The 26,134-nt window shown below is 60.0% G+C and overlaps 1 protein-coding gene across 1 annotated transcript in view; it reads left to right on the top strand.

Moving 5' to 3' along the window:
• Positions 1-26,134, top strand: part of STK32C (serine/threonine kinase 32C) — a gene marked incomplete at its 5' end in the record, with an annotated part of 83,132 nt that overhangs the window by 25,527 nt on the left and 31,471 nt on the right. Inside the window, one exon of the mRNA XM_082644852.1 lies at positions 22,002-22,057. Coding sequence (XP_082500978.1) covers positions 22,002-22,057 — 56 coding nt within the window. The remainder of the gene's footprint in view (positions 1-22,001; positions 22,058-26,134) is intronic.

The following is a 26,134-nucleotide window of genomic DNA, read 5'->3' as shown; positions in this document are numbered from 1 at the left end:
TCCTACCCCCAACACCTAAAAAAAAAAAAAAAAAAAAAATCACCTTCTTGCGCTTCCCTGGTGGCGCAGTGGTTGAGAGTCCGCCTGCCGATGCAGGGGACACGGGTTCGTGCCCCGGTCTGGGAAGATCCCACATGCCACGGAGCGGCTGGGCCCGTGAGCCATGGCCGCTGAGCCTGCACGTCCGGAGCCTGTGCTCCTCAACGGGAGAGGCCACAACAGTGAGAGGCCCGCGTACCGAAAAAAAAAAAAATCACCTTCTTGTATCTTTCCTCGAACATTTTTTTGCTGCTCTTTTTGTGCTGTTTTCTAGCTGCACATCCACCTTCTAATTTTCTGTGGGTTGGAGAAATTGGCGACCAAAAAGTCGGTCATCAGAAACTGGTGTCCAGCCTCGGGGTGAAGGTCTGGGTGAGACTGGGCGAGGCCGCGGGGCAGGGGCGCGCTGTCGTGCGGGTGTGCCGGCTCTTCTCGGCTGCACACAAGTCCCTGCCCCACCTTACGGAACTCTGTCTTCACTGCCGCCCATCCGCAGAGAGGCCACAGCCCCAAAGCGGAGCCTGTATTTCCTGGAGAGACGGGATCTCCCTGTAAACTCTCCTCTCCCCACCAACGTTAGAGCATCTCTGCTTCCTCACAGAGATGCCAGGGGAGGAAGGAGCAGGAGAGGGACAAAATGGGGCCCCTGGGGAGATTTTGGTTGGAGGCTGATGCGTCTCTAACGGGAGGGGTCGTCCGAGGATCTCCTGACCCCAGAGAAGGCGCAGGAGGTCCATCCGACTTGGAGTGGGCATGGTGAGAAGCTCAGGGTCACGCTGGACGCCGGCCACGTGGTGGTTTGCCAGAGCCGTGACATCGTGTTGTGGGGAAGACGTGGGGAAACGAGTCGGAAGTAGAAGACAGACTCGAGACTCTGATGCTTCTGGAGAAACCGCGGGCCTCCGACTACGCCCGTGCGGGCATCCTGACAAAGCGACCGCTTCTCATCACCTGTTCCTGGCGCCCAGTCTAGACTCTTCAAGGCCAGGCCAGGCTGTGACCTCCAAAGGGCGTGCACGTGGGGGTGGAACCTGCCCCGAGGTGGCTGGGCAGCATCTGGGACAGGGCCTGCTGGGCCTGGGCTCCCGCGGCACCGCTAGGAAGCCATGTGGTTTGTGCAGTCATGGCCGTCCTTGGTCCTAGGAGCCATGACACATGCAGCAGGACCCTGTGGTGTGCCCTTGGGGCTGGGGGCCCAGGGCCGATTTCTTAGGGTCCCTGCAGTGGCTGTCACCCCTGGTTTGCCTTCCTCCGAGGTGCGGCTATCTCCGCTCCCATAGCAGAGATGCCCTTGGGGCAGTGGACGGGCAGGTGACTCAACCCTGCCGTGCTGGTCCCGATCGGCAGTGGCCCTGAGGTTGGGAGGCCCATCTACTGATCAGGCTCTGCACTGGGGCATCTACGGGCCCTTCCTGCGTGGCCACGCACTCGGTCTGCCTTTGCCTGGGTTTATTCTGCAGACGGGCCAGTGCTTGCAGGATTGGGATGGCCCGAGGGCTGGGTGGGCTCATCTGGGCAAGGGGCAGGGGACGCTCCGTGGCCAGGCTCCACGAGGCCCCCAGCCTTGGGTAAGTGTCTGTCAGGTGGCGTGGCCTCCACAGGCTGGTAAAAGGCTTTGTCATCACTCATCTCCTGCAAAACAAGCAACCGCGCAGTTTATTAATCTTAAGTATCCACTTTCCATAGAAAGCATATGCAAATTTCTTTTCCAAGAAAAGGTCTGAAATAAAACCGTGCACTTAACCTGTGAGGTGAAATTTAAAATAGCAACTTTTCATTCACAATGCTTGGTGTGGAACCGACGTTTGACTAAGACTCCAGCTGCCCTGGTGTGAGTGAGATGAGCCTGCATCGGGGCTGTCAGTTGACCCCCAGGCCGGGAGGGCCCCCACCATGCGCACCAGCCCCCCTGCTCACGGGAGTCGTCCCGCCGCTGAGTCCCAGCCAGGTCGGTGTCACAGCCCCCGGGTGGCCACACGCAGGGGTGGACCAGCCGTTATGGGGGGGGATCCAGCTCTGGGACTGCGGGGCCTTAGCCCACCAGGCAGAAGCCTGCCTCCGCGTCTGCCCTCCTCCGGCCGCCCTGGAGAGCTCTGGTCCGCCCTTTCCTGCCCCGTCCCGTCTTGCCCTATCCCATGCAAAAGCCCCTCAGGGTCACAGACCCGTGGCAACTCTCTCCTTGACTCCGGCCTACACTTCATCTTGCAACGGTTGGATTCCCTGTGTGTTTCCAGAATCCCACGGATCTTACAAAACAAGTAACCGAAGCCCAGCATCTGGTCAGGCAGGAGTCCACCTCGGAGGGAAAAGCCCCACTGGCCGGGGACCGGGGTCAGTGCAGGGGGCGGCCTTGTGGGTCGTCTTTCACTCACGCACTTGTTCACTCATGCATTCGTTCAACAAGCCTCTGTGGGTGCAGAGGACCGGGCTTGGTGCTGCAGAGGTGCTTTGCTGAGTCCCTCAGGTGGCACCGCAGCCACCCCTACGTGCGCCTGCCAGGGACTCGGAACCGGAACCTCAGAGCACCTTTTGGGACAAACAACTTCCTCTTCTGATTGGAGGCTGCCCTCTGGGTGAGGCCCTTTAGTGAACATAGAAAAGCACTGTCAAAAACCCCACTGATGTGTTTGAGAGCTGTTAGGAGGCCGAGTGGATAGGAGCTGGTTGTTGGTGAGGCTTTGGTGAATGTGTAGGATATTAACCAATAGTACATACCCAGGGCGTGTGAGCTAAGAGGGACCCGGGGCCGCCCCACCTCTGCAGGTCGAGGCGAGGTGCTCCCAGGTAGATGGGCAGCCTGGGGCCTGGCAGCTCTCCATGTGTACGCTGGCATCCGGGAGTGAGACCGTCCCTTCTTGTCAGCTCAGCGAGGGCCTTTGTGCCTCTGGGGATGAACCCATCCATCTGCAGCCTGAGGCCCAGCAGGCGCAGGGAGGAGGCTGGGGGAGGTGGCGTTCTTAGCAGGGCGATGGGGGTGATAAATGGCTGCGAGGCCCCATACTCGCCTCGACAGCTTTCTCCCAAGAACCCCCGCCTCCCCGCAGCGCCGGGAAGATCTGGCTCAGCCGGCACAATCTGCCTGCTGCATCTCTTCCCGCAGCTTGGGAACTGCCGGGATGCCAGCGAAGCGGGCAGTTTCCAGCAGGATGTGGCTGTCAGACCTGGGGCTGGCGCTCAATACAGCCACTTGAAGAGGGCTTGTGCAGGTCTCTGTGCCCCACGACTGTGCATGCACACACATCAGCCACACAGGTGCACACAGGAACATGCGCACAGAGAACTGCACCCACAGGTACACACGTGCACCCACCGACACATGCTCACCGGCACAGGCACACACGTGAGTGCACACGTGCGCACAGGGACACACGCACAGAGCTGCACCCACAGGTACACACGTGCACGTGCACCCACCGACACATGCTCACCGGCACAGGCACACACTTGAGTGCACACGTGCACACAGGGACACACACAGAGAGCTGCACCCACAGGCACACACGCACACACAGGTGTGATCTGAGTACACCACTGGGCTCCAGAGTAAAAGGGAATTCTGTGCTGGGCCAACTTCTCCCATTTTGGCCAGGTTTCAAGGGACGCCAAAAGGAGACCAGCGCCCTGCACCCAGCACCCTGCTTCTAAAGGGGGGTTGGGTCCCTGGTTCAGCTGTTCACTCTGCCCAGGGCATACGCGTCACCGGCCAGAGAAGCCACGGAGGGGGGAAGTGCACCGGGTAGGCCTGGGGCTGCTGGAGACCTTCTGTGGGCATAGGCTCTGGGGCGGGGAGGGGAGAGAGGGCAGCGGGCCTGTGTGGGCCCAGGCTGGTGCTGATGGGCTGTACGGGGTCACCCAGGTCGCCTTGCTGGAGCGGTCTCAGACTTCGCCCGCTTCTGTGTGGGCTAGACGGCCAGCTGAGCTTACTCCGTGGCAGCGGGCGTGGGGGAGGGCATCTGGCCCAGCGACCCCTGCCGCCCCCCGCCCTAGCCGCCCTGGCCGGGCTGTCCACTCCCAGCGTGCATTGGCGAGTGGCAGAGGCAGCCGCTGCAGCCCCTCTTGGCCTGTGCTCACAGCTCCCCCTCCTCCTCAATCCCAGGCCCCCGGGGCTGGCCACCCACATGACATGATGCTCGTGTGACGTCCGTGCTCCTGGGAGCCCCTTCCTACCGTCTGAGCCCACTCTGAATACCCCTGCCCCGAAAGTGCTCTGGCCAACTCCCGGCCTTCACCGAGAACTCGCCCCCCTCCCCCGCCTCCGCACCGCCACCTCTGCCCCCATCCTGGCACGCAGGTTCTGATCTCGCCCGCTCTGCTCGGTGGCCCTGTGACTGTGGGCAGATGGCCCGACCTCTCTGGTTGGTCCTTAGTTTCCTGCGCTCAGATAGTGGAGGGCTCTTTCCTGCAATACAGTAAATTGGGTACCCGAAACTCCCCCTCCACGAAATATTCATAATAGGTATTTGTGCATTTCCACTGAGGTATAATTACGGTAAAGTGCACAGAGCTGAAGCGTCCAGCTGATGGGTTTTTACACGTGTCCGCCTGTATAGCCAAGACCCCAGTCCAGATCGGAGCGTTTCCGCAGTCCTGGAGCCTTCTGTCCTGCTCTGTTCCAGGCAGCACACCTGCCACACAGGCACACGCTGGTGCCGTGTCCGTCCCTACGGGTTAGTTCTTCCTGCCCTCGAACTTCCGTCGTCAGAGTCATACGCAGCGTGCTCTTTTAAATCAAGCTTCTTTCATTCAGTGCAGTGTTGTGGGGATTCATCCACCTTGTTACGTATCAGTAGTTTGTTCTTTGTTTAAAAGGAAATTGCGAGTACTGTTCTATATTGCACGAATATAACTCGATTTCCTTATCCACTCTCCTGCAGATGGGTATTTGGGTTGTTTCCAGGATGTGGCTGTTAGGAATAAGGCTGCAGAGAACGTTCCCGTGTGGACATCTGTTTGCTTTCTCTTGGGTAAATATCTCGGAATGGAATTGCTTGGTAGCACAGTCAGCGTGCGTCTAACTTTGTAAGGACCCGCGAACGAGTTTTCCAAAGTGATCTGCTGTGCTCCATCCCCACCAGAGCGTGCGGGGTTGGCCATTCCGCATCCGGGTGGACCCCTGGTGTGTCAGTCCGTCACGGGCTGTTCTGGCGGGAAGCGGTGGTACCCTTTTCGGGGGGGTGGTGGTAACATCCATTGCCTGGTGTCTAATGGACGTTACGTCTCCTTTCCTGTGCTTGTTGGACTTCTGTACATCCTCCTTGGTGAATTGTCTATTCACATATTTGCCCATTTTTAAATTGCGTGTTTGTCATTTTATTACTGATTTGCAAGCGTTCTTTATATAATTTGGTTACAAGTCCTTTGTTGCGAATGTGTTGCAAATACTTCTCCTAGGTGTGACTTCATTTCCTTCATGGTGACTTTTAAAGAACACACATTTTAAATCTTGATGCAGCAAAACTTATCAACTTTTTTCTTTTACGCTTGGTGTTTTGGGCATTATGTTTAGAAATCTTTGCCTGTCTTTAGGTTGCAAAAATATTATCCTAGTTTTTTTTCTAGGAGTTTATACTTTCGAATTCTGGGTTTATGTCTGTAGTCCATCTAGAATTATTTGGGGGCATGGTGTGAGGTGCGGTCAAGGTTAATGTTGTTCCTGATGGCTACCTGGTGGTTCTGGTTCCATTTGCGGAAGGCGGACATTGCCTGTAAGCCTGCTCTAGTGCTTTTGTCAAAAACCAGCTGGCCGTGTACGGTGCTGGGCAGTTTCTGAACAGCCCGTCTGTCCTTTGCTCCATGTGTCTGTCCTCGCACCGGCACCAGTCTTAAGTCTTGAAATCAGCTAGTGTGAGTCCTCTCACTTCGCTCTCCTTTTTTTTAAAGGATTATTTTGGCTATTCTAGGTCCTTTACATTTCCATGTACATTTTAGTCTTTGCCTCCTAGTTTCTACGAAAGAAGCCTGCTAGGGGTTTGACTGAAATTGCATGGATTCTACAGATAACTCTGGGGAGCGGTGACCTCTTCAGTGCTCATGGTTCCAACCCAGGGCTCAGGGGCGTTCCTCCACTGATTCAGGCCGTCTGTGATTTCCCTTCGCGGTGCTGTGTCATGGGACGTGTGTGAGTCTTGCACACTTTTCTTCAGAGATATTCTTCCTATGTATTTGATGGTTTGGGTGCTATTGTAAGTGGGAGGTTTTAAATCTCAGGGGTTTGTTGCTATATATTAGAAATCCAATACAGTTTTGTGTAAACCTTGTATCCTGTGACTTTGCTTAATTCACTTATGAGTTCTAGACGGGGTTTGTAGATTCGTTAAGATTTTCTCTGTAGACAGCTATGTCATCTGTGAATCAAAACATTTTGACTTCTTCCTTTCCAGTGTTTTTTAAACTTCTTTTCTTTTTATCACCGGCTGGGCCAGAACTGTGTTTAAAAAAGTAGTGAGAGTGGCCAGCCTTGCCCTGCTCCCCATCTTTGGGGGAATGTGTTCATTATGTCACCATTAATTACGGTTTTAGCTGCTGACTTTTTGCAGACATCCTTTCTTTCAGTGGAGAAGTGCTGTTCTGTTCTAGTTTGCTGAGCATCTTCATAATGAATGGCTGTGCATTTTGTCAAATGCTGTTGTACAGGATATTTTAACAGCTTTACTGAAGCATAACTGATTCATAGTAAACTGCATTTTCTGCATCTATAGAGGTGATCGTATGAGTTTCTGTCTCTATTTTCTTAGTGTAGTGACTCAAAGGGTTGGATTTTCGAAGTCAAACCAACCTTGTATTCCTGGCATAAACCTCACTCAGTCACGACAGATTCTATTTTTCGTATATTGCTGCTAATTTGCTGATATTTTGTTAAGGAATTTTGCATTTGTGCTCATGAGGAATATTGGTGTGTAATTTTCTTTTCTTGTAATGTCCTTATCAGGTTTTGATATCAGGAAAATGCTGGTCTCACAAAATGAGTTAGGAAGTAGTCATTTTCTCTGTTTTCTGAATCAGTTTGTGTAAGATTTTGATATATTGTTTCTTCCCTAAAAATCTGATGGACTTCACTGCTGAAGCCACTGGGCTGGGGTTCTTTTTCATACAATGGTTATCAACTATGAATGCATTATTTTAAAAAACAGTTTTAAGGCTGTTCAGATTGTGTATTTATTTTTGGATTAGTTTGGTAAATTATGTATTTCAAGGACTTTTCCCATTTCATCGACATAGTATAATTTGATGACATAAAGTTGTTCATGATATTTCTTTATTATCCCCTTAAATGCCTGTAGGATCTGTAATGACATCCTCTTTCTAAAATCCTTCCAAATGTTTCATGGATTTTATGAATCTTATAAAAACAGCCTTTGGCTTTGTTGATGTTCTTGTATTGTTTTTCTCTATTTAACTGATCTCCATTCTTTATTAGTTTCTTCTTTCTTTATATACTTTGTTCTTCTTTTGCTGTCTTCTGGTTTTCTAATTTAAGTACTTAGAGCTGTCAATTTCCCTCTTTGCACCACTTTGGCTACATCCTACACGTTTTGATATGTTTTGTTTACAAACATGTGTGCACATAACAAAATAGCCTCAAAATATATGAAGTACCTGCAGAGAAGAATGGATAAATCCAACATCGTAGTGGGAGATTTCAGTATATCTCTATTATTTTTAGGTTGAGGAAATGCAGTAATAAAAGATCACAATTAACTGTGAATACAACAATAGACATTCGTAGATTCTGTATCTAATAACTGGAAAATATGTATTTTTCTAAAAACAAACAAGGAATGTCTATAAAGTATGTCTATAAAATGTAACTTTGTATGAATGAACTCTTTTTTTTTTTTTTTTTTTTTTTTGGTACACGGGCCTCTCACTGTTGTGGCCTCTCCCGTTGCGGAGCACAGGCTCTGGACACGCAGGCTCAGCAGCCATGGCTCATGGGCCCAGACGCTCCGTGGCATGTGGGATCCTCCCGGACCAGGGCACGAACCCGTGTCCCCTGCATCAGCAGGCGGACTCTTAACCACTGCGCCACCAGGGAAGCCCTGTATGAATGAACTCTTAGTCTTACGTGCCTAGCTTCTTTCTCTCAGTGTGTCATGTTGAGGGTAGGGTGTGAGATCCACCAGAGCTGTTGGCTGCCATTGGAGACCGTTCAGTCCCTTTCTGTCTGGAATTCTTTGTGTAAATAGATCACACGTTGCTGGTGCGTTGTGCTGACGTTGGGCATCTTGGGTGCTCTCCAGTTTTTGACCAGATTCCTGACCCCCTGTGCATGTCTTTTGGGGAACATACGTGTGCGTCTCTGGGCGAGGATTGGCTGGGCCATAGGATCTTTTTTTTTTAATTTTATTTATTTTTGGCTGTGTTGGATCTTTCTTGCTGCGCACGGGCTTTCTCTTCTCTAGTTGCGGAGAGCGGAGGCTACTCTTCATTGCGGTGCACGGGCTTCTCATCACGGTGGCTTCTCTTGTTGCGGAGCACAGGCTCTAGGCGCGTGGGCTCAGTAGCTGTGGCGCACGGGCTTAGTTGCTCCACAGCATGTGGGATCTTCCCGGACCAGGGCTCGAACCCACGTCCCCTGCATTGGCAGGCGAATGCTTTACCACTGCGCCACCAGGGAAGTCCCTGGGCCATAGGATCTTATCCACTTGACTTTACCAGCTACTGGCCCACAGTTTTTGCAGTAATTGCACAGTTTCACTCCCATTAGCAATGTTGGTCACACCCTTGCCAGCCTCTGCTTTGTCGGCCTCTGCAGTTTCAGGCTGTCTGGTGGGTGGGCTGGAGTCCCACCGTGGTTTAGTTCCACATCCCTAGTGGCTAAAGCATGGAGCTCCATTTCCTGTTGGCTAGGCTGGGCATTTAGGATATCCTCTTTTGCGAGCTGCCTATTCAAGACCTATACTGGTTTTCTATTGTTTTAGTCTTTTTCTTATTGATTTGTGGGAGCTCTTTATATATTCTGGATATTGTGGACATATGTATGGCAAGCACCTCCTCCCCGTCAGATGTAGACTCTCCTCTCCTCATGGTGGCCCGTGACGAGCTGCTCGACTGTGGTGACAGTTCTGGGGCGTGTGCACATGTCAGACTGATCAGTCCTGCACCTCAGCGGTTTAGTTGACTGTGTGTCAGTTATGCCTCAGGAAAGCCCTTAAGATACCTTGTATGACAGCAACAACTAACAAAAGACGTGCAACGTCTGTGTAGAGAAATGGGGCCCTAAATAAGTGAAGGATATAAATACCAGAAAGATGTCAGTTCTCTCCAAATTGATATACAGCCTAGGTGAATTCCAAAGTACTTGACAGGTTGATTGAAAACATTTGAGCAAGAACAAGGGCCCCTGGAGAAGAGTGGACCTCTGGGCGGTGGATGTCAGCCGTCATTGCCAAGTGGACGCTAAGAGCGTGCCCTCAGGGCGTCAGCTCACGACGGACAGCAGGCCAGAGGGCGGGTGCAGAGCCAGCCACACCGGGCACAGGTGGCCCGGCTAAGTCAGACACAGCCTGGCTTCGGGGATCCTAACTCAAGGGCCTTCAGTGAGAAGGGGACACGGCCCGAGGAATGGGAAGTCGGGGGGTGGGGGTAACCGGCCTTGAGGGTCTTGCCCCCCAGCTCAGCTCCGCTGCCCTCGCTCCAGCCTTGGCTCCGACGGGCTCCCCAGGGTGTGGTGACGGCCCCACCTGCTCCTCCAGCCTTCTGCTCCACCCGCCCCCCTGCATCCAGAAGTGCCGCTCCAGTCTGACAGGCCAGGCCCAGGCAGCATGTGACAGGGAGGGCGCTGGGTCCCCGGAGAGCTGGGCCGAGGGGGAGGCGGCCTGTGCTGGCTGGAGGGCGACTGCGCAGAGCGCGCTCCTTCCGGGGCTGTCGTGTCAGCTCCCACATCTTTCCAGACAGAACCCGCCGCTCTGCTGCAGTGATGGGCCGAGGAAGCGGGTCGCTGCCTCCAACGCTTTTTTGAAACTAGGCTGAATATAAATAAAATACAGATGTGTTTGATGGATGAGGCTGGGATTTTTATGAACTTAGCATCGTTTAATGTCAGAACAAAGCTGCCTTAGCTACGCACGTGACTTCTTTACCTCTTCCATCGAGAAAGAAAGGGGTTCAGGGGGGTCCTGCTCCCAAGTCCCACCCCGGGCCGTCACCTCGAGTAGGAAATGCAGGTACATCCCACGCAGATCTGACTCGGTCGTGAGTCACCTGTTAAATAACACTAATTTTTTTTACTGAGGTGAAATCCACATAAAATTTGCCATTTTAAAGTGAACAACTCGGCAGCTTTCAGTGCGTTTCCAGGGTTGTGCAGCCACCACTCTGTCTAGGTCCAGGACGTTGTCGCGGCCCCGGGAGGACACCCGCGTGCTCAGCGTCATGCCCCCTCCCTGGAGGCCGCCGTCCACTTCCGTCTCTGGTTTGCCTGTTCTGGACACTCTGTGCGCACGAATCCTGCGCCGCGGTGTTCGGGGTTGGCTGCTCTCACGCAGCGTATGTCCTCAAGGTTTGTCCGAACCCCGGCAGGTGTCAGAGCTGCACCCCTTTTATGGCTGAATAATACCCTGTTGTGTGGACCTCCCACGTCCCCTTTATCCATTACGAGCTGATGGGCACTGGGGTCATCGGGGCGGGGGGTGTCCCTGCTCGCTCTGTTCTCGCCCTCATTCCGCCTGCTTCCGTGGGCTCCATGTCCACGGCCGCGTCTGTGTCTGTGGGTCCAGCACCGCCTCGGGGCCCCCATGCGCTTCTTCAACATCCTCTCCTGTTTACTGTCTTATCCCACCGTGGACCCCGCTGGAACTTTCCAGCAGGCCCCCATCCGGGTGCTCCCCTCACTGGGTGTCGCGTGCGCCTGTGTGGGGTTGATTCGCTGGAAAAGAACAAGCGCCAGGACCCTGGGCCTGCCTCCTTCTTCGCACGTCAGGGGCTTCCAGGGCGCTGCAGGTGTGGAGTGGGCGGTCCTGCACCTCTGCGTGGATCGGACGGGCTGGAGGAGCCGGGCCGGGAGCTTGTGTGCGACTTCCCCTCCAGAAGCCCCGGGCCCCTTCTGCTTCTGCGTCCTCTCCACGGAGCCTGGACGTGCAGGAAATGCCTGTGTCTACTTTGTCTGGTTCCGCGGTGACCCGGTTTCGGCCTGGAGTGCAGGGTGAGTGTTGGCCACAGGGGGCGGGGGGGACGGGGGCAGGTTACTTCCCAGGGGGATTGTCTAGGACCGCCCAGCGCACATCGGGGCCTTCGGTGTGACGCACGGGCGCCGGGCTGGCCTGCTGGCTCCGGGGAAGCAGTGACAGTCGCTCAGGGTGTGTTCGAGCCCCCTGAGGTCCATGGAAGGGGTGGCAGCCAGTCTGACTGCCGTCCCACCCCCACAGGGACGACGGAGGGGATGAGGGCCCAACCTGAGCCTCCTGGTGGAATCCAGAGGGATGGTCCAGTGGCAGGGCGTCTGGAAGGAGAAGGGGCCCAGCCAGTCCTCTGGGCATCCTGGCTCTGGGCCTTGGCCATGTAGGGAGCCCACAGGCGCTGCTGTGATGTGTGGAGCAAACCTGGACGGGGCCTCGTCTCCCCCGCCTCCCTCCCTGTATAATGACGTGCGTCATCCCGTGATTGAAAGGGCGCCACGTGGCCGCCGTGGCCGGGCAAGCAGTGCAGAGGGCAGGGCCTCACCTCCGGAGCATGCAGCCCCCCCGAGCTGGGTGCCCCATGTGCAGAGCAGAGCTTGTGCCGCGCCGGCGCCTGATGGCGCTGCATCGGCACGAGCCTCAGCGGACCTGCGCCTTGAGTGACGTGGTCCCCCAGGCGAGGGCTGGGGAGCAGGCACCCGGGCACCGACTGGCCAGCAGGGGTTCTGGCTTCCTGAAAGGGGTCCGGGCCGGCCCTGGTGCTGGGCCCTGTCCCACACGCAGCACGCGGGACTTCTTGCTCTGGAAGGGCCCGGCCCCCTCGGGTCGTGGTGCAGGAGCCTGTGTGTGGCGGGGCTGGGGCTTGGGTGGTGTGGTTCTCCTGCCCACGGGACGGGATGGGCCAAGGGGCAGAGATGGGCTGCCTGCCCTCCCCAGGGGGTCAGCCTCACTGACGCCACGGCCGGTCTCCTGAGCCCGCCACCTGCTTGGCAGCTGCACTGTCCCAAACCCAGCTGACCTTTCCTTCTCAGGTGGGCCTTTGGTGTGTCTCTCTCCAGCTCAGCAGGCGGGTCCCTCCGCGGCTGCTGACGGCCAGTCTCCAAGTCTGGTGGCACGGGGCGTGGGACCACTTCCGGGGATGGGGCGGGGATGGCCCTGATGCAGGAGCTCCTGCCTTGTGGCCCCCTCTTTCCCAGCACCGGGGCTTTGCCTGTACTTTTTCTCTTTCCTGAATTAAACTTCATGCCATTTGTGTTCTGATGTGTGTGGCTCTGGGCCTTGGTGATGTGTGTGCCCCGCCCTTGTCCAGAGATAGGGAACCATGGCAGCGGTGGAGGCTGCACGTTGGGGCAGGATCAATAGTTAACCAGCCGCCACTTGAAGGCTGATGGATCCTTAAAGCGGGTGTAAACCTGGCTCCTCCACTGAAGTTAGCTGCCCAGCAGGGGCCCCGTCCCCGACAGTCTGAGGTGAGCGCTTTGCAGGGAAGGCTCTGATTTCCTGTGTGCGGCCCCCAGACGGTCGCTTACATCCCAGCCCCGACAGAGGGGAGGATGTGCAGGGCTGGTGCTCCCACCTGGCCAGGGTGTCCCGGGAGGCTTCAGGGGAAGGCGCTCAGGTGGGGTCAGGACGATCTCCCAGCCTGCGGTCTGGGGGCCCCACTTGGAGAAGAAGGGGGTCGAAGCAGCATTGAGTCCAAGCAGTGCTGCAGGGGGCACAGCCCGAAGCCCCAGGGTGTGGGAGCCTTCGGGGGCCTGGAACTCGGGTGGATGAGGGGCCCCGCGAGGCCTGGGCACAGGTCAGTTTCTGCACACACAGCCATGCATGCATGTGTGTGTAAATGTGCAAACAAGTGCATGCGTGCACACACACACACACGCACACACCTTCCCAGTCAGGCGGCATGTGACGCCCCTACCCTGGCACCTCAGGCACCCGATTGCTCATGGATCCCTGGAGCCCCCTCGCCCCCCAAAAAGCAGAAAACAACAAGTGTTGGTGAGGGTGTGGAGGAAGCGTCACGGTTCCTCAAAACACCTGAATTACCATATGATGCAGCAGCTCCTCTTCTGGGTCTTCATCCAAAGGAGCTGAAAGCAGGTCTTAAAGAGACATCCGCACCCTCACGGTCACAGCAGCTAACGCGTGGAAGCAACTCGGTGCCCAGCACGGATGGGGGATAAACAAACCGCGGACCCTCCATGCCGTGGAATATCGTTCAGCCTTGAAAAGGAAGCAAATTCTGACGCGCTGGACGCGGATGAGCCTGCGGGACCCTGTGCTCAGTGAAATAAGCCAGACACAAAAGGACGGGTACCGTGGGATTCCACTCACATGAGGTCCCCACAGCTGTCAAATCCACAGAGACGGAAAGTAGGTGGCGGGTGCCAGGCTCTGGGCCTGCGCCCCCTCTTCCTGGCTCTGCTGCTTGGTGGCGCCCGGGGACCGCGGTGCCCCCTTGCTTCAGTCTCTGGCCGTCAGGTTCCACCGCTTCTTCAGAGGCCCCTCTGTCCTTCCTCTCTGGGGAAGGCGGCAGTGGCTTGGCAGGTCTGTGGTCGGGAGCCCAGAGGCTGCAGACAGGCAGACGGCAGGATGGATGGACAGATGGGACTTCTGCCAGCAGCCCCCGTGCTGAGCCGAGCGTCTCCTACCAAGTGTTGGCCTCGACTTCTAAGCAGGGCCCCTTCCCTGTATCCCTACAGATCCGGACCCTCTCCTTATCCCCTCCGGGAGCCAGGCTCCCGGTGTGTGGCCCAGGGCCCCTCTGTGCGCAGCTGGTACTGCCCCGGGACACAGGGCCTGCTGACCACGTGCTCCCAGCCGGGCCCCGCTCTCGGGGGTTGGGGGCTGGGCTGCTGCTGACACAGGCCCCCAGGGAGCTGCTTGTTCCCAGAGGGGGTGCCCTGCTCTGTCCCTCTCCTGGTGGTCTGCGCCCAGGGCCTGATTCTCTCCCTGGTGGATCCGTTGCTGTGCTCCCAGTATTGGCCCCCAGCACCCGGGAGGCACACCCCCCAAATTCGGGGCTCACGTGTGCTGGAGCCTTGCAGCAGTGCTGAGGAGGGAGGGGCGCCCAGAGAGTGGGGTGGGCTCGTGTCCGGATGGGGGGGTCAGCGTGCCTGGCATGGGCAAACCCGCCTCGGGGTTCGGGGGTCGGCTGCTCCCGGGGCTGTTTCTCCCCCATCCCTGCCCCCACCCGACACCTGAGCCGGGACGCCTCCTCCCAGCGCCCGGTCCTCGGTGCAGTCCTGTCTGTCTGCACGTCTGGACTGGGAGCCCCCGGGCAGGTTCCCTGGCTGGTGAGGGGGCCCCGTGGCCTTGGGGTCCTGGAGGTCTGTCCTGCTGGTGGTACTGGGGGGCTGGGGGTGAACACTCGGGGATGGTGGAGACAGCCAGCAGCAGGCCTTGGGCAGCAGCCTTGGGGGAGGCGTGGCTGCCCCCGCCCCGGCAGGTGGAGGGGCTGTCTGTCCCGGGCAACCTCCTTGCAGGTCCCGGTGGAGCTGGGCCCAGCCCGCCGGAGACGCTTTATTGATCTGGCTGTTGCCGTCGTCACTAATTTATGAAAGTTTCCGGTGCTGTCTGGGGATGGTGGTATCAAACGCTGGAACAGATCCAGACGATCTGAGACGGACGGAATCCAGGATAGACAGAGGGAGCACTAAGGGTGTTTCATGGGCCGAAGCTTTTTCTGGACGCAGCCGTGGGGGAGGTCTCCCACAGAACCCGCCCCCCCCCCCAGTCCACCCGGGCAGGGCTGGCACAGCATCTGCAGCCTGCTGGTCTCCGGTCCAGCCACGCCGGGCCCCCTGGGTTCCCAGCCGTCCCTGGGCACCAGAAGCCAGATTGTTCCAGAACCCAGGGCCCCCATCTCTTGGCCGCTGCTACATCCTGGCCGAGTCTGCTTCTCAGAAAGGACAGGGCGAGGGCGTTGCTCCCGCCCTCAGGCCGGGCGTTGTGCTGGGAAGGGGCCGCGGTGGTGGAAGGCACAGGGCTGCTCGGGCGCCCCCGACGGGCTGGGGGGACACAGACGGGCAGGAGGCACGGGGCGGGCCGTGAGCCTTTCGAGGGGCCTGCAGAGGCTTCCTGGAGAAGGGCCTGAAGGGAGCAGGATGGCCCGGCCGGAGTGGGTGCAGGCGTGTCTCGGAGGGAGGGAAGGGCCGGCCCCTGCAGGGGGGCGGTGCCGAGAAGCTGCCCCACCCTCCCCTCCCCCACCGAGGGGGCGGAGCCAGGACGGATGTCAGGGCCACGGGAGGAGGGCTCAGGCACAGAGACCTGTCCCCTGTCCACGGGGTCGGCTGCTTGTCCTGACTCGGGCAGGACAGTGGAGAGTGGCTGGGGGTGCCTGACGGGTCCCCCCACGCTAGTGGGCAGCGCACGTGATGCTCGGCCGTTGCCAGGTGCCCAGGAACGACCTTCAGGTTGCCCGTCCCACTTCTCTGGAGTCTAGAGGCCAGGCCAGAGCAAACGCTCTATTCCCCTCTCCCCAAGTTTCACCCTCCCGCCCGGGGTTCTCGAGACGTCCCCGGGGGCCAAGGACACCCCTGGTCGCAGGGTCCCACACAGGGTCGAGCCGGCAGGTGGAGAACTCCATCCCTCTCTTCTGTGGTCCCTCACTGGGGTCTGCTGGACGCTTGAGGAACACCCACCCTCATCGCCTGGTTGCTCTGAGAAGTAAACACGATGATGACCCTGGGGCCTCCGCAGAGGGCCCCCTCCTGGCCCGCTGCTCTCGGCCTGTTGGGTCTCGGTCCCTGCAGACCTGCGGCCTTGGAGGACAAGTGGTGGTGAGCAGGTCAAGGCCTCCGCGTGCCTCTGAAGTGACCATCCGCTGACCGGCTCCCCTGTGTGTGCAGGTGTCCGTGTACACAGGAGGGCTGGCCAGGCGCCCCAGGAGGCAGGGTGGGCCTGTGCCGGGCTGTGCGGGCCGGGCGAGAGCTGCACTGTGGCCGTACGGCTCTGCAGGGACAAGGATGATTTTCTTGGAGGGTTTTTCAAGTCATAGGATGTATGACAAAATCCAATCAACTTCTGCATGCATTTCCACAATGTGTGTACTACAGCTTTGCACATAATCCCCACTTCTGGTGTGGGGCTCTCTCGAGGGTGAGGAAGCTATGAGGGCAGGCTGGGTAGGGGCAGGCCTGGTCTGGGTTCTGGGTCCAGCCCGGGCCCGGGGCTGCCCTCTGGCCGTGGCTTCTCTGCACGCCGTCTCAGGCCCCGGGATGTTAGGACGTGGGGGTGAGGGGTCGGGAGCAGGGCTGCCCCTCCAGGCCTGTGGGGAGCGTCCACCCCGGGCTCCTGCATCCTCATCGGTGACCACAGCCATGACTCACGACTCCGCAGCCCGTCTGTTTTCACTCTCCAGGGCCCACCTTCTCTCTTGCCTTCCTCGTTGGGGGCAGCTTTCTGTCTGTTTTAAGAAAAGCCCTGGCTTATGAAAGGACTGCCTTCCGCACCTGGAGTCTGAGCAGGACCCAGTGCTTCTCCACGATGGCTTGTTGGGAGGGGCCCTCTGCCCCTGGGGGTGGGCGCCGACCCGAGTGCTGGACCCTGACGGTGGTCAGTGCCAGGGCGTCCCTCTCCTTGGATGCGAAAGAAGGCTGGGCCAGGCGCACACCAAGGGCAGATAGTTTTAGTTTTAGGGAAAAAGTGTTCAGACGTTACCTTGCCTTTTCTCTTGGGATCCTGTGGTCACTGCACAAGGGCCAGCATTGGGCTTTCTCTGCTGCTTCGCGCAGGTGCTCAGGGAGCAGCGGCCCCCTCTTCTCCCTCCACCCCCTTTGCCCGTGAGCCTGTGGCCCGTCCCCTCCCAGCCACTGGCAGGACCGATGGTGCAGCTGCCTGTGTCAGTGCCAGGGCTCCTGTGTCTGGACAGCAAAGGGATAATGAGCCGTGAGCCAGGGACGATTTGTTAGTCCCCCTGGAAACAGAGCCATCAGACTGTTGACCGTGCTTCTGGAAAAGAGCTCCTTGACTTTTCCATGGGGGTGGTGGTCTCCTGGGGAAGCCCTGAGGTTGGATGAGAAACATCCAATCTGGGAACACGGCTGAAGACTCCTTGGGGGGACAGAGCTCTGTCTGGGCTCCTGGGTTTAGCACTGAGGCAGGTGTCGAGGAAAGCGGCTCGTGACCACTGGGCTCAGGCCCGTGACCCTGACCCAAGCCAGGGCCTGCCGAGAGGACCTGGGGCGGCTCCCCCAAGGCCGTGGGCAGGGCAGGGGGCTGGTGTTGGCGCCTCAACCCTTGTGAAATAGAATGAAAACCTCCCTCCACTCATGCTGTCGGCTGGGTCAAGATGACCTATTTCCATAGCAACGGCTGTGCTTCCCATGGCCAACTCTGCAAATAAAAGCCTTCCTTGAAGAATAAATATTCTCAAAACCCTTGTTTTAAAATATTTATCCGCCCCAAGAGGAGTCTGTGCCGGTGCCCGTGGGGCGGGGCCCCGTGGTCTCCTTGTGGACCCCATGCAAACAAGTTTCCTTTGTGCAGGCCTTAGCCTCCCGGCAGAGGCGTGTCGGGGTCAGAACTACCTTTTCCCTTTCCCTGCGTTATGACCCGTGGGCTGTCGGACACGGGAGGGTGCGCTGCAGCCTCCCGCAGCAGCGTCAGTCGTGTTGGGGTCCTGGTGGACTGTTACTTGGTCCCCGGGGCCCCTGCCCCTCCCCGAGTCGCTGACAGTGGGGGTTGGGCTTTCCCGGCAGTGGCTCTGACCCCCATGCAGTGGCCGGGAAGCTGGGAGGAAAGTGGACGAGCACAGTGTCCCCCGACCCCTCTCTGCCCTGGGACCCCTGCCCCCGTGCACACGCATACGTCTCCCTGCGTTCCTCGGGGCTCCGGCAGCCCAGCGCCCTGCGCTCATTGGTGAGATGCGCCCGGATTCAGTGTTGGGGGAAGTTGACGCACTTCATCAGTGACCCCCGCAGACGTCTGGGTGACGGTGGTGTCTGCAGTGTCACTCCCACTACATCCTCCTAATTACAGTATCGCTGTCGGCAAACCTGGCCACCACTGTTTTGACAGATCTTGGTCAGTGGGTTTCCTTTGTTCCCGCCTCCTTGGAAGGCCCGGACAAGAGCCGGAGGCGGGGCTGAAAGCATCGGCACTGGGCCGGGGTGGGGGTGGGGCATTCGTGGGAGGTGCTGGTCCTCCCCGGAGTGCATCCAGAGCGCTGTGTGTGGCCAGAAGCAGGCGTGGGGTGGAGGAAGGGACCCAGAGCAGCAGGGGGTCTTGGGTTCTGCTCGGAGGGCTGTGGGGCGGGGTTTCAGGATGGGGGGTGAGCGGCTGTGTGCAGTGGGCACCGCCAGGCGCTCCCTGCCCCAGCAGGTGGGTGGGGGTAGACTGGGCGTGGGCATCAGGGTGGAGCAGCGGTCCTTGGGTCCCCTGAGCAGCCCCCAGTCACTGGAGGGCAGAGGGACCCTGGTTAGCCAGGTGGGCTTGAGGCTCACCTGGAGGGGTCCAGGCTGGCCACGCCTCCGGGCAGGGTCACTGGCACTGGGGCCGCCACCCTCTGGCATGTTCCTTGCTCGTGGCTTCTGGTCTGATGCCACGTGCACCCTGCCCAGCCCTGGGCCTGCCCGGGGACCCGGCCTCACTGCTCTCGAGATGCCTGGCAGCCACGCCTTGGGTCCTGTCCCACCCGCGTCTTCCCCGAGCGGCTTCCCTGACCGCCCGCTGCACTGTCTGCCGTCTTGCGGCCGCCCTGCCAGTGTCTTAGGAAGTGGGGATACTTGTGTCAAAAACACAGGGCCGGCACCGTGGGCCGCCCAGCGCAGACTGCAGGCCGGGCTCCCCCCGCGGCCTGGCTCGGCGCCCTTAGCCTCCCGACGTCTCTTGGAAGGAGAGGAGCCATCCATTCAGTCCCCGTTTAAGCTCCTCTACAGGGAGGGACGTGGGTTTCCTTGCGCTTCTGACGTCTTAATGCAGCTGCGTTCCCATCTTTCCTGTTCTGAAAAAGTGAAAGTCTGGCGTTTGTGCTTTTCTCTAAAAACGGTGATTTTTCTTGCTGAGCACCCTGCTAACTCACGGGCCTGGGGTGCCCGTGCTCGGGGCTCTTCTGGGACCATGTGTGTGGTGGGGGGCAGGGAGCACAGCAAGCTGCCCCACAAGGAAGGCGTAACTTCTGCGCCCGGGCCCGCTGGGCTGGACCTCCTGCCCCCAAGGCGCCGGGGCCCGCCGTGCACAGCAGGACGGCCCCCGCAGGCCCTCTGGTGGTTCCTGGGCTGGGCCTGGGACACGGCCCTCATCCTCAGCTCTGTGTGGGAGCAGCTGAGGCTGCACTGACCTCGGGCACGTGGGCGTGCGGGCCTCCGGTGCTTCTGACAAGGGATGAAGGAGCCCAGGGGCCCCCAGGCGGCAACAGGCCGGGCCTTGGAGGAGACTGGGCGGGGGTGGGGGCGGTCCCTGGGCCCCCGAGCCACCCAGCAGAGCCTGTCTCCCCGCTGCACGGCAGCCACAGCCCCGTGCTCCCGATGCCCCATCCTCTCCCCGCTGCCCACGAGGGCCTTCTCAGACCCCGAGGTCACATGGGTGCCAGTGGCAGGGGCCAGTCCCAGGTTGGCGCGGGGACACCGTCCCTATAAGGGCTGGGGCTGCCCTGCCATCCACCTCTCTGGCTGTGGGAGCTGTGCTGGGGTTGCCTGGTCAGCCCGGCTGTGCTAGTGCAGGTTGACAAGTACGCGGCTTAGAGGCGCCCCTGCGGTGTCCGCCAGCACGGGCCCGCCACTGCTCGCACGGGGCAGTGTCCTCCTGCTGTGCCGGTCCCGGCGCCTTTGTCGCCTCTGGGTGCCAGGCTCCATCCCCAGACGGGAGGGGCGAGCCCCACTGGCGGGCGAAGATGCGCAGCTCTGGAGGAGGTGCTGTGCTGGGGTCTCGTGCTGGGCCCCCTCCTCCCTCACTTTCGCCCCACCCCACACGCACACGCACACGCACATGTGCGCGCGCACACACACACACACATGCACATGCACGCACACGCACATGCACGCACACGCGCACATAGGCACCGCTGGAGCCCGGCTGTCCTGTACCGTCTGGCGGAGACGTCGGCAGTGGGTGCTGCGGGCAGCAGGGCGTCTGGGGTTCCTCTGACCGCCTGAGTAGCCCCTGCGCGCGGGGCAGTCGCGGAGTGTATTTAGGTTTTCCCTGGGGAACGAGGCTGCACTGTAACAAGATGGCGGAAGGGACAAGGCTCTCTGACTGTGTTGGATGCAGCGGGGAGAACAGAACCGCGTGGACAGAGGCCATGGTGCCTGAGTGTCAGAGCGGCTTTGGGAGGCAGCCTCTGAGCTGGGTGGGCGCTGGGGACAGGGAGGCGGGAGCAGTCTGGGGCGGCCTCTTCACGGACCGTGCCTCCCAGGTCTGTGCCCCATGGACCCGTGTGTCTCGGGCCTCCCACACCTGGTCACCACCCCAGACAGCTGGTGGGTCACAGACCTGGGGGCACATGGACCTGGGGGCACAGACCTGGGCGAGACCTGGCGGGTAGAGACCTGGGGAGCATTGACCTGGGGGGTAGAGACCTGGGGGCACAGACCTGGGGGGCTCAGACCTGGGGGGTAGAGACCTGGGGGGCATAGACCTGGGGGGTAGAGACTAGGGGGCCCAGACCTGGGGGGCCCAGACATGGGGGGCAGAGACCTAGGGGGTAGAGACCTGGGGGGCACAGACTGGGGGCATAGACCTAGGGGCACAGACCTGGGGGTGCACAAACCTTGTGGGGCACAGACCTGGGAGCCCAGACCTGCGGGAGAGCTGGGGGCACATGGACCTGGGGCACAGACCTGGGGGAGACCTGGGGGGTAGAGACCTGGGGGGCACAGACCGGGGGCACAGACCTGGGGGGCACAGACCGGGGGGCCTAGACCTTGAGGGGCACAGACCTGGGGGGTAGAGACCTGGGGGCACAGACCTAGGGAGTAGAGACCAGGGGGGCACAGACCTGGGGGGCACGGACCATCGGGCACAGACCTAGGGGGTAGAGACCTGGGGGGCACAGACCGGGGGGCATGGACCTGGGGGGCATAGACCTGGGGGCACACAGACCTGCGGGCACACAGGCCAGGCTGGCCCGGGCCTGGGTAGAGACCCGATCCCCCGAGCAGTATGAGGGGAAACCTGCGTGGACGTCGTGAACCCCCGTGGCGTGTGTGCAGAGAGAGCATCAAGTTGGGAGCAGAGGTGGGGGCCCCGGAACGCTGTCCACGCCCCTCCCCTCCGCCGGGCTTCACACTGAAAGGCTGGTGCAGGGCGGCGGGAGCGTCCTCCAGCAGGGCTGTGACAGTCAGAAGAGCTGCAGTTTCCCTGGGGTGGGGCTTGCTGTCTGATTCTGTGAAGAAAGTCGGTAGAAATAAGGCGTCGAGTGGTTTCGCTCAGGCTGTGGACGGCCCCATTATCCACCCCGGGGCCCTTGCAGGCTCCCCTCAAGCCGGTCCAGAGGTGCTCACAGGGCACAGCCCCCCCGAGACTCAGAGGGCGGGCCACTTATTTATGGGTCTTTGTGGGTTGGGGGCCGCTTTCCCTGGGGGGCTGCGGGGTGCCTGGGGCTGAGCTGAGCTGCCCTGTCTGATCGTGTCCCGTCTGTGGGCGGTGCGGCCTGGCCTCACCCCACAGTGAGCCCGGCAAGAGAGGCTGCCCGGCCCCCAGGAGCCCCCCTCTGCCTCGGCTGAGGCCTGCCCTGCAGCACCAGGCCCTGGGGGAGGTGGGCCGCCGAAGGGCTGCAGGGGTGCCCTGCGGTGTGGGAGGCTCCCCGCAGCGGAGGGGCACTGGGGGGCTGCCCCAGCGGGGGGGCTTGTGGCAGGCACAGCGCCTTTCTACCACCTCACCTGGACCCCTCTGTTCTCTCCACAGTGAACCTGGACCACTTCCAGATTCTCCGTGCCATTGGGAAGGGAAGCTTCGGCAAGGTAAGGCCCGCCGGCTGGGGGCCAGGGCTGGACAGCGGTGGGGGCGAGGCCGGCCCCGGCTGGGTCCGTGGGTGGAGGGTGTGGGTGTGTCTCCTGCCGAGCCGGCCAGTGATGCTGGGGCCGCGGGGTGGACCGTCGGCCGAGCTCACCGCTGCTAGGGTTTCTCAGCCCAGGTCTTTGGGGGTCTTGTAGCTCAGCCAGGAGCTGAGGGTGCATGTGGCGCGGCCCCCGGGCTCTTCCAGGCCTGAGACCCTGACACCCTCACTCTTCATACCAAGGCCCATGGTGCAGCAGAACAGCTTTCCTTAGGGACAGAGCCGGCTCGAGGTCTGAGAGGGAAGCGTTTTATATAGAAGCCGCTCCTGGTGTAGCTGATGCCCGGTGTCTGGAGCCACAGTGACGCTCGGACACCATGGCTGCAGCTGGAGCCCAGAGGCCAGCCTTCACCTGTGCTCGTTCCTCCAGGTCAGGCAGGGGCAGGACGCAGTGTGGGCGGCCACGCTGCACTTCTCCAGAGAGACCCCCGGAGCCCATTCTCCACTTTGCTTTGGTTTCTCTTGGCCAGATCTGGCTTCCTGATTGTCGCCTTGTTCTGCCTAGAGATGGGGGGTAATTACAACTCAGAGAGGCTTACGGAGCGCTCTGCAAAGGTTAAAATCAGCTCCCGGGACTCTGCCTTGCCAGGCCTGTTGTAGTGAATCACTTCTGAATGGACAGTTTCTTTTCAGCTCAGAGGCCTTGGCAGATGAGGCCTTTGCGCCCCTACGCCCCACACAGCTGTCTGGACGCCGTCTGTGTAAGCACTGTAAGCCTTTTAAAGGGATTGCTGTGCTGCCAGCGCACACTGCCAGGGTACTTGAATGCTGCTAATTATCTCCATCTCACGGTATCACTGTGACTACTGCCTTAGGTTACCAGGCCTGGGGTAATTATAGCCAGAGCAAATTAGCCCCTTTGCACGAATCCATTGAAATGCCGTATGCATTAGGGAGAGAGCATTTTTAACGTCTCTCGGAGTCAGGAGATGACTGATGGACCTGGGCCTTTTGTTGATTGTGCAAAGATGGTCGATCCAAAGATGAGGTCCTTGGTTGATGAGCTTGTCAGACGTCGGTGGCGCCTGAGACAGTCTCCGCCAGCACCGGCGTGTGGGAGGCGAGGGGGGCAGGCAGGGTGGGGCTTAGGGGAAGGTGCCCCCCAACCCCGGGGGGAGGACACCAGCCGAGACTGGGTTTGAGAGGGATGGCTTATACAGGGAGACATGGGTGTCATCCAGATGACTGGAAAATGGGCCGGGGAGGGAAGCTGGGGCCCCTTGGGGCGAAGACTGACTGGGGTGGGCGGCGCATTGCCCTGTCCCCACCCCCATCGCCCCCCAGGCTGGGCCCCCTGCACCCCTGCGAGGGGCTCATCCTCCCCTCAGGTGCACAGCTGGGCAGCCCGCCCGCCCCGCAGTGTCTGCAGACCCCAGGATTCTGGCTCCTTCAACTGTTCTTGGCTCTGAAAATCCAGCTGGCCACAGGGTCCCAGGAATGGGGCTCTTCAGAGTGGGGTGACAGGAGGAAGTGTGGGGTGCTGCCAGGGTTTTATCTTCAGACGCAGGTTACGGTGTAATTGGAGGGCTGCTTCCTGCTCCCTAGTCAGGCCTCCAGGGGTCTCTGGGCCGCGGGTGCCGGTGCCGGTGCCGGTTATGTGTCTGGAATGTGGGCTCTGGTTCTTCCGCTGCTCTCGGTGGCTGGGCGGTGACCCCATGAGGAGAGGGAGTGAGGATTTGGAGCCGGCTCCAGTGTGCACGGCGGGGCCGCGTGCACACCCGTTTACACGTGGCCTTATTTCAGAGGGTGTGCGCTGGCTCAGCCGTGCCCGGACGCCCAGTGAAGACCGGCTATAGGAACTGCTGGGGAACACCTCTCGGCCAAGTGGGTGTGAATTTCAGCAGCCCACTGACGCCCGCCCCCTGCACCCCCATGCACGGAGGCACAGTGGTCGGTGTGTGTGACGTGACCCGTCTGCCCCCAGCAAGGTGGCCATTTACCTCGTGGTTGCTCCACCCTTCAGGGCAGTAGCCTCTGGAGATGGATTATCCAGATTTGCTGTATGTGGTCCTTGGATACAAGACTGGATATTGTGTTTCGTTTTGTTTCCAGTTTTTTATGGTGGTAAATTACACAGCACATGGAAGGTACCATCTGAACCATGTTTAACTGCACACAGCCCAGTGGCATTAAGTACATCCCCACTGTCGTGCAGCCGTCACACACCGTCTCCAACCTATGAACTGAAATCCTGCACCCAGCTAACAACCCCCAGCCTCTCCCAAGTTCCCAGTTCTTGGAGAAATCATATCCCAGGGTAGAGAGCTTTGTTCTTCAAGGCAGAGCGGAAGCTGGTGGTGGTCTGGCCCAGCAGCCATGAGTGGGGAGAACACAGCCCCCACTAGCCTGGTGGGTGGACTGGGCTCTGTCCGTGGGCCTTCTGGGACGTCATGGCCACCTGACCCCGCGAGGAGGCTGGGACCGTCCTCAGAGCAGAGAGGCCGGGCCGGAGTGATGCTGCTGACAGGACACTTCCTGCCCGCCCCTGTGCCCATGCCCATGCGGCGCTGGCAGCTGGGAGGCTTCCCACGGCCGTGTCTGTGCAGATGTGAGCCCCCAGCGGCGGGCCTCCTTGGGTGAGGGGCAGGTCACCACAGGTGTAGTGGGACTGTGGGCCTCCATGGTGATGCTCGTGGCAGCCCTCGGCCAGGCATTGTGTGTCGTACCCGGAATCTCAGACTGCAGGTGACACACGCTTAATTCAAGAGGGCTGAAAGGGGTGACAGATAAGAGCTAAGGGTGGGGAAGGCCCCCGAGGCAGCTGAGCTGGGCTGGGCTCCTGCCAGGGCTCATGGTCTCTGCCCACCCGGGCCCTCTCTCACCCGCTCAGCTCTGGATGACCTCCGAGCTCCACGGCCAGAGAGACGAGGGCTGCTGTCCTCCCGCCCTGGCCTGAGATGGCCCGGGGCAGCCCTCTGATTGGCTGGTGTGACCATGTGCTCCTGCCCTGCCCCACTCACTGTAGTCGGGGCACGAGCTATAGGGATCCACAGCGATCGGTTACAAGCAGAAGGTGGGCAGGGGCCCCGGGGCGCTGCAGTTGGTCCCTGTGAGCTGGGCAGTCCCTACTTTGACCTCACTGCCCCTGCCTGCACAGAGCATTTGCTGGCGTAGCTGGGTCTTTTCCCAGCAGAAGCAGCGGCTGGCGGGGGTTAAAGACACGGTTCATTCACAGGGGTGCGTGGAGTGGGGAGCCCGGCGGGTGGGGCTTCGGGCTCAGACCTTTGCCTTTGGGGGCCCTTCCCAGCCAGCCTCTCCTCCTCCCCTTTCCCTTCCTCCCCACCTCCGACCCCGCTCCCTGCCCCCCTCTCTACTCCCCAGCCTGGCCTGGCCTGCTTCCCTCCCTGCCCCAGGCCCGAGGCTGCCCTGGGGAACCTCAGACCAGCCCCTGGGTCCGTGTTGGGGGCACCAGCCCCGTGGACCAAGCTGTAGGCCCCAGACCGCCACCTCTGCCACCTCCAGTGCACAGCCCGCCTACCCGCTGGGGCTGGCCTGTGGGGTCCTGCCTGCCTCTGCCCCAGGTTCCGGGTCTGGCTCGTTAAGAACCAAACTCCCAGAGGCCTGTTCCTCTGGAATTGCTCATGGCTTAGTCTCTGCTCAGTTCATGAACACCAGGGCAGTTCCAGCCACAGGACTGAAGGGTCTCGTGGTCGGGGGGGGCCCTCATGAGCATCCTGTGCTGGGGCGTCTCCTGCCGCACCCCAAGGCAGGCCCTCCTTGGTGCCCTAGAAACCTCCTTGAAAGGAGCCCGCCCTCAGGGGAGGCAGGGCTGTCCTGCGTCGTTACATCCACAAAGGCCGCCCTCAAATGTCTTCCTGCCACACACGCGCCTGCTGCCGCCTTCCAGCTGTGGGTCCACCGGGGTTGAGGCCCCACCCCACCCCGCTCACAGCCCCTGCGCCCCTTCAGTCCTTGGCTCTGAGAAGCCCCCAGCCCTGGGCCCTGAGGTGACGTGGACACAGCTCTCACGAAGCTCGGCGGC

The sequence above is a fragment of the Mesoplodon mirus genome (assembly GCF_964341445.2).
Source record: "Mesoplodon mirus genome assembly, chromosome: 2".
Lineage (NCBI taxonomy): Eukaryota > Metazoa > Chordata > Mammalia > Artiodactyla > Ziphiidae > Mesoplodon > Mesoplodon mirus.
Note: the sequence above shows the minus strand (reverse complement) of the source record. Positions and strands in the feature narration are given on the sequence as shown.